General features: G+C 34.0%; 1 protein-coding gene across 10 annotated transcripts in view; it reads right to left on the bottom strand.

Moving 5' to 3' along the window:
* Nucleotides 1-2,595: 2,595 nt before the first annotated feature.
* LOC144958678 (innexin unc-9-like) overlaps nucleotides 2,596-16,138 on the bottom strand; it is an 867,612-nt gene continuing 854,069 nt past the window's right edge. For all 10 annotated transcript variants that reach the window (XM_078890803.1, XM_078890802.1, XM_078890804.1 and 7 more), the window contains 2 exons: nucleotides 11,649-11,804; nucleotides 2,596-3,954 (listed from right to left, as the gene is read on the bottom strand). In XM_078890803.1, the coding sequence (XP_078746929.1) occupies nucleotides 3,100-3,954; nucleotides 11,649-11,804 (1,011 nt within the window). In that variant the 3' untranslated portion in view covers nucleotides 2,596-3,099. The remainder of the gene's footprint in view (nucleotides 3,955-11,648; nucleotides 11,805-16,138) is intronic.

Raw genomic sequence — 16,138 nt, 5'->3', positions numbered from 1 at the left:
AGGAAAACCACAAAGACAGCGATGATACTGAAAAGAGAATAGATCTCACTAAAGTTCACACCCAGTTTTTCTTTTTATGATTCAGAATGAGTAAATACTTTAGAAGTGCCTCGTTTCCATTGCGTAGACAAAAATATATACATGTGTAGTCTGACTCCAACTTAAACACATCACAGTGACATTAGAGAAATCTTGATTAAAAAAGGAAAACAAAACATGGTGGTAAATATGAATAAATAGAAGGTTGAAAATTTATACAATGAAATGCAAATTGTAAAATAGGAGGACAGGGCATAATGTTTTATAGTTAAGACCACTTTGTTATTCCAAAGGGGCTTGTGTTTACAAAGAGACTAAGCCATAATATAATGTGTACCCAAAATCTGAAACGGAGATTTCACGTCTAACCCAAAAACAGAAGGTTGGAGGTTTCATTCCAAACCACGAAAAGCTGATGTTTAGGTGATCTTTTCTTGCATCTTAAAAGTTGCTCTCTTTCTCTAGCCTTCTTTAATATATCATTTTTCAGATTTTTATCTTAGAATCACTTATTCCATTCTCATCACTTTCATATTTTTATATTTACCTTATCACCTATAAATGAATTTACTATTGCAAATCTCTCATTGTCACTCAGTCTTTAAAAAAAATCTTAAGATCGTTAATCAAATTAGCTTTTATTTAACAAACTCTAGTAACCTTATTTTAACAAATTATATATTTACGTATGCTTGAATTGTTATTCTTATATTGTAAATATTCACAAAGATTATAATAGAATGTTTGTGGGACAAAAATGACGGCAAAATTAACTCCCAGAACGCCTAACACTCACAGGAAAGTTCTTTACAGCGCATGCAGGTGTGTGTTCAATAAATAAGTCATAGACGAAAGCAGATTTAAGGACTTTGCCGAGTGAAAAAGCTAAAATCAAAAATAAGACCTGGTCAAAACAATCTATTTAATCTCAATCAGGAAACTGTCTTCCAGATACCAAATATTAAATAGATCTTCATTTCACCAGTATATTGTCTTAGAATCTTGGGAACAAAGTGAATTTTATAGTGGTAGATTACATTCAATTTGCTGTGACCAACGTACAGTAATAGGTTCAATGTAATACAAGTCTCACATCTTTATGATTCATGATTCGTGAATATACAATGCTCAAACTAAGCTGCCTCTTTAAAATAATGATAAATATGATGATTCTGTTAAACATTTAAGGGAAAAGAGTTTAGAACCACCATTGACACAACAGGTCATGGGACTAGTCTTTAAATACTTATTGATCTGCTCTTTTTATATTCAAAGGCAGTTGCAGAGAGCAAGGCATTAATATCATTCCCTTAACGATGTTTAATGGTCATTTCAAATAAATTAAATGGCATGCTTTTAAAACTTTCACTTTGAAAGAAATCGTTTGTTTTATATTTCGCATCCTTCTTCTTACTAAGAGTGACGTGTCATGAGAAATCTAAATGAGTTAATTTCACAACTATTGCCTTTTGGTAGGAACGTATAGTACACCCTGACTGCACAAGTCTAAAAAGATATACACAAATGCAATTTGTTTACTCATTATATTTTATAGAAAACAATATAACAATGTTTTGGCTAAAAAGTATTTGTAGGGAATCAAGTAATGGAATGATACTTTAATATAAAATGTCAGTCAATAGCTTAAACCAAACCTTTTTCAACGGGAAAGAATATTTTCTTTTTACTTATTTTACTCAAGTTACAATCACCTTACATTCATGTTTGTCTCCTGTTCGCAAATATTCCGTCATTATATTAGATCTGTTGTTTGATTAAGCATCCTGTGTACTCAACACGTTCATTGTCCCCCCCCCCACGACTCTTTTGTTTCTTTTTTTTCATTTTGAAGTCATAAACTCGTGGTTTTAGTGTAACAGACTTCGGTTTAACTTCTATTGCTCCCTCCACACTATAACTAGAAAAGAAAAGATTAGAACTTGAACAACAACTCTCTCTCTCTCTCTCTCTCTCTCTCTCTCTCTCTCTCTCTCTCCATTCTACTACACATTCTCGTATGATACATTAAAATATTTTATCCCACAGATCCAGTATTAGCTAATAAATTATAAAACATGAATCATGTAATTAAAATGCGAGTCATGTGACATTATATCGGTACATTACACATTTTTAACATCATCACAACATTATTTGAAAAGCAGGTAATCATTGACATCATAATAATATTATTATACTATTTAGTTACACATGCTCACAAATTCAACAAACAATATTATATGTGTGGATTTCTTTCTCAGTCCGTAATACCATTATCTAGGGGTCAGCAATATGATATATACTTGTGCTATTTACTCTATCCTGCAATAGGATGGAGCATTTTTGATTCCTTGCAGATATTTGATAATATCCTTGATCAAGTTCACCATAACGGATATAAACTATTCGCTCCTGTGTGTAATAAGTGTCTATCGATATCTGTGATTTGTTTTACTTTAATTATTCAATTATCTATTATTTTGATCATGTCGAAATAAAAACGTCTTGCCTCTTTTCTCGGTCATATGAACAAGTCGAAGCTGAACCATCTTTGAGTTTTATTTGATTTTCTGTTGACCCATACAATCCAGAACTATCCCAGTGTAGAGGGGTTACTGGGAGCGGTTCGTGAGGACTGGCTGCTGACCCCATTTCATGTTCACATTTTTACTGTCACACTTGAGATACCTCTGTGTCCGAACCAGCCTCAGAACCAGACACCACCACGTCCTTGTTGGCGCAATTGCCGTTACCGTTCTGTCTGGGAAAATGGTTGAACCCCACAAGTTCAACATCATGATTCTCGCAGCAGCAGTCTGTTGCGTCTTCGTGGTGGTGGTTATTTCCGTGATGTCCGTGAAGATGGTGGTATTGATGATGATGGTGGCGGTTATTCATAAGGTGGCCAATGTTGTTGCTGTTATTGTGATGATTACAATAATGATTACTTTTATTGCGATTACTGTGAGCATCGTCTGTGCTGTATTTGACGGAATTAATACCAAGCCAGCCCATCAATACCTGCACCGCTTTCCACTTTGACTTGTCCCGACCGGTTAGTCAGACGTTGCTATTATCGTCACTTATTTGATTCGCATGACGATACAAGGGTTTATTTCTGTAGTGATTCCACAATTGTAGAATAATCTCTGATACAAGAACATCATTAGCGTTCTTACCCACCAGCCTCAATACAAAAATACCATCTTGACGCAAGTACTGCTCGCTGAACTTGACCGCCATTTTCTTGTCTAGCTCAGACTTGTAGCAGTCATTAATACGAAGGAATTTCTTGAGGTAGCGAAGACGATGCTGTCTGAAAACCATGGTATACGTCCATATTAGGAAATTGAAGGAGCTAAGTGTGGCAACAAACACCAGCCAAAACCAAATGAAGATGAATATTTTCTCGTTGAATAAATTGATGGGTAGGACGCATTGAACTGTGTAGTCGTGTGTATTCTGCATTTGCCTGATTTTGAAATAGCAATGGGTGATTCGAGGGAAACGCGGACTTTCAGTCCAGCTTTCTCCTTTGGCTAAATGATCCATGACCTCGAAGCCATAAACGTTAAAATTGGTGCCCAAAAACTCGTTTAGAATGAAGAGCTGGCCTATAGCGTTGGCCAAATAGAGGAGCTTTATAAGCATGTACAAGGTGACCAGGTAGTTCCCGTAGCGTTTCCCCCAAACAATACAGCAATATTTGGATATCTGCTGACGTAGGCGTATAAAGCACCCGGAGCGGTATTCTCTGGCGTTTTCTATCCAACGGTCCATGTAACGGACAATGTGTTTGATTGTCCGGTCTCGATCGTCTGGAGCTACATAGGCTGTCTCTGCTGCCAAGGTGACAATTTTGTCTAGGTTGACCCCGGCGCTTGCAGTCAGAATGCGCCAGAGTATACAAGGCACCTGAAAGATTTGAAAGAAAATACAAATGATAAATATATAACACAATTATATTTTTGAGGAGTGTATTGATCATTGCAAAACCATGGAAATATTCTATATACATTTGTATAGTTTGGTATTAATTCCATTTTTATAAATGAAAAAAAAAACTTCAATTATTGAAGCCTATGAAAGTATTTAGTAAAATAAAATTGATTGGTACCCAGTATTATATAATTATGAATATTTTTTAGATAAAGTACTCTATATCAAAATTTGGTGGTAATATTTCGAACTCATCAGGTTTAAGAGCTGGAATCTCTGTAGTATAAAACAGACAGTGTATACATTGCCCACCAATCTCTGATGAGTTGTTTAAAGAAGATTTTATTTAGAACGAGCTGATTGTGGCGATCAGAGAGGCTAGCAAAACTCATCCTCCTCCAGAATACTTTTAAAGATAATATTTAAGGTTCATAAGTATATTTTGAGTGACAAATTAAATAACTATTTTTGCCAAAGTTATCTAACAAAATACAGTTAATAACAATAGAATATTACAGACATAACTGTTTAAACATATGCCAATTTAAATTTGAAAAAAAGCTACAACATGATACCACATTTAATTTTAATATTAAGACATTGAGGCTTTTATAACAAAACTTTAACATTATCCATGATATATGATCTAATATAAGAGGGTTAATATATATTGATGATATCATAACATCTATATATTAAGCTAGATGACTTGTAGATATAAAGATGGAAACTAACACGAAGTGAATTGTCGAAAAGAAATTACAACTGATTTTCATTGTACCTAATAACAATTAAATATTGATACGTATAAACAATATAAAAGGTCTGTTTGAAAAACGTAAATGATGAAAACGTAAAATAATAAAACAAAATTTAAAAAAAAGAGAAAAACCAAAAATTAACTGTTTAAAAGTACAAACATATAATAGCAACTAAAAGACTTGACAGAGCATATTTTAAAATTAGTATGACAGACGGCAGAAAACGGCAGGGGCTGCCTGAAGCTGGTGATCGTGAAAATACTAACGAAAGAGTGACAATGGAGAGACTTCGTATTATTCCAATACAAAGACTCTCCATTTTTCACTCTTTCGTTAGTATGACTAAAGGCATACACATTAGAAGGTCTGATAATCGATTGTAATAATGGGCTTGATTTAACATTGTTGTATTGGACAATATTTTCCGTCTGTATGAGAGTATTTCCATTATGACAATGAGACCATTAACAATTTGGGTTATAAGACCTGCAAGTATACGTAGGTGTGAGTGGTTTTGACATGAGTCAATAGAAGACATACATGTACTGTAGAATGAAAGGAAATCTTTTGCATTGGTTTAGGCCTACCTGCCCAGTTTTGCAAATAATATGATAACGGAATGCAATAATGCGCTTGTTTTAACATTGTCGTAGTGGGCGATATATTGTATTGGCTTGTCAGACTTATAAATATGTACTCTTCTGTTTAATCTACTGCTATCTTTGCTATATTAATCAACTGACCCACTTGCTTTTGTGCAATATCAAATTTTACAATTTTTCCAGACATTAAAGTATAGCATTGCATCATAATATTACACGCACAACATGCGTTTTTAAAAACGTTAGATTATATTTAAAAACAAAACTAGGTTCAAAGTCTGGAGAGTTTAATATTTTATTGACCAGAGATTATTAACGACAACAATTTTTAAGTCAAATATCCAGTCAATATGGCCTCTTACTCTTCATTTTGAATGCCTCAAACGAAACAAACAAAAAACGTGATAAAATCACTTGAGGTTTTGTTTTCTTTCATGGGACATTAACCGATCAATATTATATAACATTGTGTTGACAAAAAATGTTTTCCAGTTTGGTCTGAAAAGTTTTACTTCGGGTGTCTTTGAGCCAAATAGTCCAATATCCACTAAGCGTGCTCAACGCGTTTTACAGGGGTCACTAGACAACTACAACGCTTAAAATGACCACTCTATTGCGATATATCTCAATTATTTTTCAACGGAGACAGCGCTGTTATCTATCAGGTACTCATTTGAAATGAGAGAATGTGAGTAAAGATCTTTTTCAACGAACTCAACCTTGCGCCGTTCATTTGCAGGACTCGAACCTGGCCCAACCGGTCATAGAGCGAGTGTCATATCACAAAGCCACAAAGCTGCACAAATAGACATATTTTTTCTAGTGGGCTATGCGGTCTTTTGGTATGAAACTCGCAGGTTCTGGGTTCGAGGATCGCTCGGTGCATAGTTAAGTCCTTGGAAAATGCTCTTTACTCACATTCTCTCACAGTAATCAGGTGTAAAATAAGTACCTGTCCGTTAACAGCGTTGTCTCTGTCGAAAAAAAATTTGTAATATCGCCTAATAGGCATCATATCTCGTCATGATCGTTCTTCATTTTACGTGTAGTTGTCGGTCAGGGACCCAGTGTAAAGCGCTTTAAACACGTTTATGGATATTGCTCTATATAAAAACTCATTATTTTTAGTGTCATAGAACTATCTATATGGATAGATTAAAAATGATTTAAGGAATTCTATGGTCGATAATTTGGTGTCACGTAATATCTGGATAAATGAAGTCAAAAAGTCTTATGACCGAAATGGAATAATTGTTTGTTTTCAATGTTTGGCAGAAATAAAACATGCTCAGACTAACATATTCCCACAATGATATACTATCCGATGATGACCGAGTCAGAACTACAATTTGTCTCTGAACGAAAATCAAGGGACAGTGAAAGCGATTATAAGTCATAAATTATATGACAATGGCTAAATATGCGGCTATGTGGTCTAGTGGTATGACACTCGCTTTCGGATCGGAAGGTCCTGGGTTCGAGCCTCACGCTCGGCGGATAGTTGAGTCCTTGGAAAAGGCTCTTTACTCACATTATCTCACCGTACTCAGGTGTAAAATGAGTACCTGGCCTTTAACAGCGTTGTCTTTGTCCGAAAATTTGTAATATCGCCTAACAGGCGTCATGTCCCGTCCTATATGTTAAATGTTGCTGTTGACCAGGGACCCCTTGTAAAGCGCTTTGAGCACGCTATATTTTATGCTGCCGTACCCTGAAAAACTCCCTCGCAAAGGGACCGAGATCGATCCCGGGTGTAGTCGAGATTATTTTTTCTGATCCCCCCCCTCCCATTCCCCATTCCTGTCCACCCAGCAGTGATTGGGAAGCTGGGTCTGTTAGATCTGTCGGTAGTTCTTTGCGATAGACTAATGTCCTATCCAAAGGGTAGCAAGCAATTGTGTCTGTTTCACGCTATAGAAACCGGCATAAACTCCGTCTCCAAGGGCCTGATGGCTCTGAAGGACTACTTTGTTTTTTGTTTTTTTTTTGTACTCTGAAAAACGTTTTAACCAGAAAACTTGTCCTTCAAATATTGATCAATTAAGTGACTTGAATCGATTGATTTTTGAAAGACGAGTTTTCTCAACAAATTTTTCAAAATGTGTTGTTGTTTTTTTCTCCTTTGTATGGCATAATTTGTCTACTTTGTAAAATTCTTTACATTTATATTGCTCCTGTTGCTGTAAAAATGAATTTGTCCACTGATGCCGAAGTGGATATTGTGATTGTAGTACCCATATTGTTTTCTTTTTACTGGCATGTAAAGCCCAACGGATTTTTAAAATTTTTTAGTGAGGCGTATATAAATAATGATTTCAAATTGTATCCCTTTTGACACAATATGTTCGTTTTATATTAAAACCAAATACTAGAGGTGCCTAAATGAGCCAATAAGATGGAGACAAAGAAAAGTGAGTAAATGTGACTCATATAATATAAGGGAACAACACAAAACAAACGACGTTTCGGCCTTTGAAGAAGGTCAAAGGCCGATACGTCATTTGTTTTGTGTTGTACTGTTATTATATATGAGTCACATTTACTCACTTTTTCTTTCTCTCCATAGTTTTATATTGAATTCACACCCACTTGACAATGTTATGGAAAAGCTTATGTTAACATATGAATGGCACAGTGAATGTAAACACATGGACGAGTTTCATCAAATGATTGTTTTATAAATGACACAGTATGGCAACATTACAGTTTCAACCGAATATACACAATTGAAATTGTACCAAAAAAGTCCTAAACAAAAATGAATATAACAGCCTAAAAAAAGAACAAAATACCAAACACGTAACGTTTCGGGCTCAAAACCCTTCTTCAGCCAATAACAAAAAAAAATCCCCAAATAAATTACATTACTAAATTTCAGATTGACGACTCAGAGGACCTACAACATTTCTCTGTCGTCAATATGGAATTTAGTAATGCATTAATGTCTTTATTGTATTTTTGTGATTGGCCGAAGAAGGGTTTTGAACCCGAAACGTTTTGTGTTTGGTATTTTGTTCTTTTTCGAGGCTGTTATATTCATTTTTGTTTATTACTCTTTACAGTCCACAGCTTTAAGCAGCTCCGTATCACTTTAAGATAAAGTCCCAACACGTCGTCAATTTAGTTTGATTTACGCAGAAAAGCTGTAAGATAAAACGAAATCTAAAACTAGTCCATGTGTACAATTATTTATACAAACGATATAATATTATGAGAACAGACTTGACGACATTCTAACGTGAACCAAGACAGATCACGTGAAGCTGTGAGGAAAGACATGACAATAACTAAGGCACCTCTCCCCGATTTCTAGCGTTTTCCACAGTGCAAAGCATATTGTGAGTCATAAAACTTTGCTATGAGCAGCCCACAGCCTATATAATTAGAGATTTTAACTTCTTAAACACAATAGTCAAACTATACGTGTCATGTATTTCTATCTTTTAACATACGGTAAATGTGCAGCTTAAACACAATAGTCAAACTATTCATGTCCTGATGTGTTTTCATCTTTTAACATAAGGTAAATGTGCTTCTTAAACACAATAATTAAGCTACACGTGTCCTGTGTTTCTATCTTTTAACATAAGGTAAATGTGCTTCTTAAACACAATAATTAAGCTACACGTGTCCTGTGTTTCTATCTTTTAACATAAGGTAAATGTGCATGAAAGAAAGGTCAACTTTCATGGCGGTTAACTTCTTTTGGAGACAAAGCAATACATCTCAAGAATCCCAACAAGGAGCAAGACAATTTCTTTTCATTTTTCAAAAATGGCTGACGTATTTTGTTAAGGGGCAGCGTTGCTCACCGGAACCGTCTTTGCTTCGTACCCAATAGGTACTGAGTTCGATTACGCGGTGTGTCCCTGAGCAAATATCTTCGCCTTAGCTCAATTTGCGCGCTCTACTGCGGCTGACGCCTGGGTTATTCCAGTCTTCCATTGGAGTAGACCCTTGTGAGAAAATTCCCATATGGGATGAATAAAGGGAATTTTATTTATTTATTTCTTGTATTATAAGTAACACAACTTCCCACTTCGAGGTAAGCTTTGGTTTCCTGCCATACTAACCGGCCCTGAATTACATCTAAATTATGTTAATTGATAACAGATTCCATTATCATTCAGGTTGATGTCTTTTTCATCGCAAAACATTTCAAACAGTCCGCCTTTACTTAATGTTAATGTTTTTTTTTGGTTTCCATTTAAATTTATTTATTTTTCCTTTTCTTTCAAAAACATTCATTTGTTCAAGTTTTCTTAAAGGCTTTCATCTTTTGCTTTTGTCTTATCTCGTTTTTATTATTTTAAAAATGAATATTTCTTTGAATTCTTTTCTAATTGTGAATTCACAAAATTGTTCATCGACCATCTGCTCATTTCAAAATAAATCCTTTAAACTGATTCCGGTTGGGAGAGGTACCTTATAAATATCATTTATTAATACAACAATCATGTATAATGAAATATCGTTTTGATTTGTTTGAAAGGTGAGTTTACAGGGTGAGATGCTAACACTAGAGTCGTATGGCTACTAATACATGCATAAGGTAATCTAAAAGAAAAATATTCCTGATGACACAATAATATTGTAAAGATAGAAATGCCTCTTCCGATAAAATGTTTTTAGAAATATTCTGTTCTATTGTGTTTTGAAGCTCTAAAGAATAATTAACACTCATAACAAGTAAATATAGACTATATTGATTGAGACATTTATTGTAAGAGGAATAACAAACTTCTTCCTTTATTTAATCTCCTTAGAAGAATAAGCTTCCATTCCCACCTACTATTCTTATTTTAATTCAATTTTTGTCTTTTATAAATAGATGGCAAACTAGTTTTAGTTTACAGAAAACAATCCAGTACAATAAATTAAATCAATGTCATTAAATGTTAAAGGAAACAATGTATGAATGATATGAATCTACAGAAAACGCCTGGTTAATTTATTTTTAAAAGAATAGATCGTGTTGATAAGCATCCTCTAATGTTGAAAATATTTTTGATACTTACAAATTTAAATAGTAAGTATATTGACCAAGATATGTTGATTCATTTCGCACTCCTAAAATGATTCGTTTTTTGTTTTTTAATTTTCCAAGATCATTTTATTATCAATCTTTAGCAGTGTGAATTTAATAGTTGATTAATTTTTTACAAATTATAAGTTGGTCAATGTTTTAAGAAAAGGCATTATAAGATTATTTTGATTGAAATGCATTTAATTTACTATTTATTGATATTTAAATTTTTTAATGAAAAATAATGTAATAAATAATTTGTTAAATTTTCTTGTTAAATCATGAACTAAACTACACACATAGAGGTGAAAATTAAAACACACGGAGGGAATGGTGAGTATAAAGATTTTCGAAGCTTTCTATATTTTTTAACGTTATAGAATCATGCACTTATTTCAATGTAAAGCTCTTCTAATCGACACAGCGATACAATAAGCGTTCAATAATATAAAAGCCACAAAAGGTATTAAAAAAAAATTGGACTTTGAATGTATTGTTTGTCTTTTTGTGGAAAATGCCATTGATTTAATGATTGATATTTGTTAGTAATTTGAAATAAATGAATTTTAATGACTTATAGACAGCTTCAGACAACATAGTACACACTAGTAACAGATCTTTACAAACAGTTGTATATTTGCATTATATAATTCATTGAGGAAATCCAGAAATTATGTTATTGTTCAACAACGACACAACTTGTAATGTTCGTTAAATGCTAATATTGTGTATAGTTTTATAAGTTGATTAGCTTTTGTAATAAATATTCACTAATTCTACATTATATTTAACTTTTTGCATTAAAACATAACACCAATACACAAATCAAAGATTAATAGCTGATTTGATGTTATACATAAAATACTTTCTAATAGAAATCTGTTACTGTTTTATTTGTATCCTTTAAAATAATAGAATTTTACATTTCGACAACAGATGAACTCAACCAAGTGTGTTCATAAATTTGACTTTAATCTCAATTATATTCAATTACTTTGTGTTGACTCCACTTATACAGAATGTCTTTACTCAATAAATTTTCTTCATCAAGGCATCTTTAGTTTATAAATATCTCAGTGGGTTACATTTAAGGAGGCCAAGTATTATGTAATTTGTCGAGCTAGAAACTACGTGACAACAGATTTACAAAAAGCACTAATAACAAATTCTGAAAGTCCTATTACAATAATTAAAAGTTCCTATTCTAGCTAAATAATCTTTTTTGTAAAAATGTCCTTTAAGAAATGTTTGTGAAAAACTATTATTGCAATGAATTTTTACCTTGAAAAGGAGAGCCTGAAATAAGAAAATCATGGGGACCCATTGGTAATATCTGACTTCTCCTTCCGAAGATTTATATTTGGCCGGTGGTGGTGTGTCCTCAAACGGTATGTGGTGCGTGTTGGACACCCAGCAAACGTTGTTGGTGTAGTCAACCTGTGTTTAGGGGGGTTGTTTGGAGCCCAAGGGTTGTGAGTGAGGGGGAGGGGTGGGTGTGAGCGTTTGTGTGTGATATGTTAGTTGTGAGTTTGAAAGTTGGTTGTGAGTGGGTTTGGTGAATTGGTGAATTTTTGGATATTTGGGAATTAGTTTCGATGGGTAAGATGGTTGGTGTTGTGTTTGTGAGCAGGAAAGGGGTTGTGTGTTTAAATTGGGTGTCAGTTGTTAGTTGGTCGGTTTCGTATAGGGTTGGTGTTTGAGTGTTCGGTATTAGTTGTGAGATAGTTGGCGGACATACGTGTATTATGCGATGAGAAATTATTAGTTATGAGTTTGATTCGGGGTCAGATGGTTGATTATGAGTAGTTTGGTGGTGGGTTGTTTATATTTGTGAGAAATTGTGCGTTGTGGTAAATTGTTGTTAGTTGTTGGAGTAATGTTTGTTAGAGGGAGATTTAGACAGTTGGTGTTTGAGCGACGACAGATCAGTGGATGGGAATGAGTTTTTTAATTGTGAAATTGTGATATGTGGATACGTTTGTGTGTAGACGTATTTGAACATTGATTATGTATTTCAACAAACGGGAAGTTATTTTTTTATATGTAAATGAGTAAATGGTAGAAGGTGTTTGGTTTGTGAATACAATTTTATGTAATTCATTTGGATGATTGGATTTGAGATGGATTGAGATGTAGATGAATTGATGGATATATTGATGAATAGATGGATGGATAGATCAATAGATTGATAGAGAGATTGATAGAAAGCAATGATCAAAATGATAGAGAGTTTATCGATAGTTCATTGAATGGTTAATATTTAATTGGATCAGTGGATTTGTCGTTTTACAAATTAATTATTTAGTGGGAGAGTGGATAATTGAATCATTTATTGATAGGTTTATGAAATGAGAATGAGGTTGGTTGGAGAGAAAAAGCGATTGTTCATGAAATTTTTGGATGGAATAAAGAGTGTATGGATTGTTATGGATAGAGAATCGTCGAAAAAAATGGATCACACGGGATGATAAATTAGTGGTTGGGTAGGTGCAAGAGTAGATGGATTGGTGGATTGGTGAATTGTTGGAAAAAATATGATAGGGGTGGACCACACACACAAACACGCACGCAGAGTGGTGAAAGGGGGAGGGAAAGGATTTGGGGAAAGGGAGAAAGAAAAACAAAATTGGGAATGAGAACTTCTAGGAAAAAATTGTCAAAAAGAAAAATTAAAGAAAACAATTTTGAAATGCTCACAAATGAGCCAAGGACATTTTGCTCCAATGCTCTGTTCAGTTACTTGTTTTTTTGTTGCTGTTGAAAGTTTGAGATTATATGACATTTTATTGACTTGGTGTCTATTGAATTTTGAAATGTGAAGAGAATGGATCTTGATTTACATTATTTTAAAGAAATTTTTTGGGTTTTGAAAACATTTTTGATTATTCTTTCGAATCTAAATTGGTGTCATATTCTTGAAAAGAAATTACACAATGAGCTGAACAGAGTTTTGGAAAAAGTAAGTTTTTCATATATAAAATTGAAAACCCCATGTTAAAAGAAATAAAAAACGTTGGTTGTGGCAGTAACTTGACTCTGTCTTTGTCTTGAAGAGCTCTAGAAAAAATACAACTTGGTTAATTACAAGCAACTGGAGATTAAAACCAATGGTGATATTGATGATTATTTAGAACTATTTGACAGATGGATGTTGCAAAAGTTGTAATGGTAGTTGTTATGGCCATCTTATGAATATTCTGGAAAGAAATTATGTATTGTTAGTAGCTTCTTCTTTGCTAAAAACGCCTTGAAAACGTAGGCTTGCTTTGTTTTTCTGTGGAGCAACAATAGATATTAAAGTTAAGATAGATGATTATCTGCAACACAATTTTTTTTAATTGAGGAGAGATGTAATTGAAAGACAGATAAAGTTATCGGGAAATTGTGGAAAAAGCTGTACAGAATAAGCATAAATAAAAAGACAAATTAAGAATTTCAAATCGCTTTGTGAAGAAAAGTAACAACCCAAGAAAGCAAAAAGTTGAGAAGATTTAAAATTCGCCAATGACTCAAGGTTGAATGATATAAACCAATAAAAAGTCCAACCAATGCAAACACAAAAGGGGAAAAATGATAAGAAATTCAATCTTAAATGCTCATCTAAACCTTTTATGTTTTAAAACTACGGACTTCCTGCCCTTTCCTGGTCTGAATCTATTTAGTCTTAAAAACGTCAATCACGACGTGCACTTATTCGCAGGTCTGATAACCCGATTCCTTATGGGAGCATTGGTGTAATGGAACTCTTTAAAAAAAATGACGCAAAATATTGTCCATTAAAACAATGTTAAACTAGGCCCTTAAGCGGGTTCGGATGTCAGACCTGTATATATGTACACGGCGGCCAATAACCATCTACAGCTTTGGTATCTATAAAAAAAAACTATGGGATTTTCAAACGTCCAATCTAACAAAAGTGGCTTAAAACCTTTGGGTTTTTTTTTGGTTCCGAGCAATGCATCTGAATTAATGATTTCTCTTTTCTCTCTTATTTTTGTTTGTTTGCAGTCGAATCATTTAGAACAAGGATACCTTAAACATCAGCGCCTCAAAGAGAAGAATCATGGGTACCCATTGATAGTATGGTATCATAGAATCGAATGGCTTTTTGTTGGCTTTTGGTAGAGTGTCCTTGAAGTCGATAAAAAACGTGTTGGACACCCAGCATATATTCGTGGCGTACTGGACCTGTAAGTATATTATAGATGACGAGAAGAAGAAGAAGAAGAAGAAGAAGAAGAAGAAGAAGAAGAAGAAGAAGAAGAAGAAGAAGAAGAAGAAGAAAAAGAAGAAGAAGAAAAAGAAGAAGAGGAGGAGGAGGAGGGGTAGGAAGAAGAAAGGGAAAAGGATAAAGATTACATTGACTTGAAGATGAACATTTGATGAATCTGTACCGATGAGGAGCCTTTTACTGTAAAATTGGAATGTTTATGAAGAATATTTAAATATTATTTTTAATTGAAAAATTGCACAAGTATTATTCATACATTAAATGATAAATATTGACGTGTATTGAGGGTTCCGATAGCTATGTTGGGAGAGTACTCGTTCACACCCAGAAGATCCGAAATCGATCCTGACTGAAGTCGAGATTTTTTCTGAACCTCCTGTACACCTTGGCCGTGATTGGGTAGCTGGTTCTGTGCGATTTGGCGGAAAGTACTTTGCGATAGACTAGCATCCTATCCAAAGGATAGCAAGCAATTGCTTTTGTCCGTTTCACGTTATAGAGTTACAGAAGTAAACTCCGGCTCCATGTGCCCATTGAGTCTGAAGGGTTTCTTTACAATCTTGGTAAATAAAGGAAATGTCTTCACTTTTAATAAAAATAGATACATATAAATGCATATGATAAATTGATGATTCAGTTTGAAGAAAATATAGATCGTTTTCATATACATAACAGGATGATTTAAACACTATATCATTGGTCTGTAGTGTTTCATTCATCCTGTTTTGTTGATAAAGGGGAAACCCGAAACGTCCATTTTATCTGCTTTCGTATATTAAATTGAAGCATACAGTCAATTTCACATTGTAATTTATTTCTTCGAGCTTCGAGTAGCAACATTTACATTGATGCTAACCAAACAAAAGATTAGTCATAAAAGAAGACGAAGATCACGGGAAAAAAAGTTAATTGTGAGTTGTAAACAATATCTCAGCCAATGAAAGTATTTGCTTCCTTGAGCACTTCTAGCAACAACTGACATTTTACTTTCTTTTGGTGATCATCATCTTCTTTTCATGTTGTAATTTTTTGGTCAGTATCTGGTTTTTAGTTTACGAAGGCCACGGTGGAGCTGGCACTTATGTTGATAATAACAAGGAATGAAGTAAGAAGAAAAGTAGGTACCTTAACTCACTCAATCCTAGAGATTTTTGCTACTTTTCAAAACTGGAAAAAATGTATTAAAGTGAGCATGTACATAGACAGTTTTATTTAACTACAATTAACATGTAAAACTAAAACCATTAGCTTTGATAATACGCCTATAATTTGTCTCAGAAAAATAGCCATGGGGTAAAAGTAACCCCGGGTATACTATGGATATAGTCGGTGTTAGGGTTGAGTGAGTTAAGTCAATGTGCGGCTATGTGGTCTAGTGGTATGACACTCGATTTCAGATCAGAAGGTCCTGCGTTCGAGCCTCGCTCGGCGCATAGTAGTTGAGTCCTTGTAAAAGGCTCTTAACTCACATTTTCTCAGCTTACTCAGGTGTATAATGAGTACCTGGCCTTTAACAGCATTGTCTCAGTCCGAAAAAAAT

This window comes from Berghia stephanieae, chromosome 13 (assembly GCF_034508935.2).
Source record: "Berghia stephanieae isolate SIO BIC M18660-M18661 chromosome 13, UCSD_Bste_1.3, whole genome shotgun sequence".
Classification (NCBI taxonomy): Eukaryota; Metazoa; Mollusca; class Gastropoda; order Nudibranchia; family Aeolidiidae; genus Berghia; species Berghia stephanieae.
This window is presented reverse-complemented; position numbering and strand designations above follow the sequence as displayed.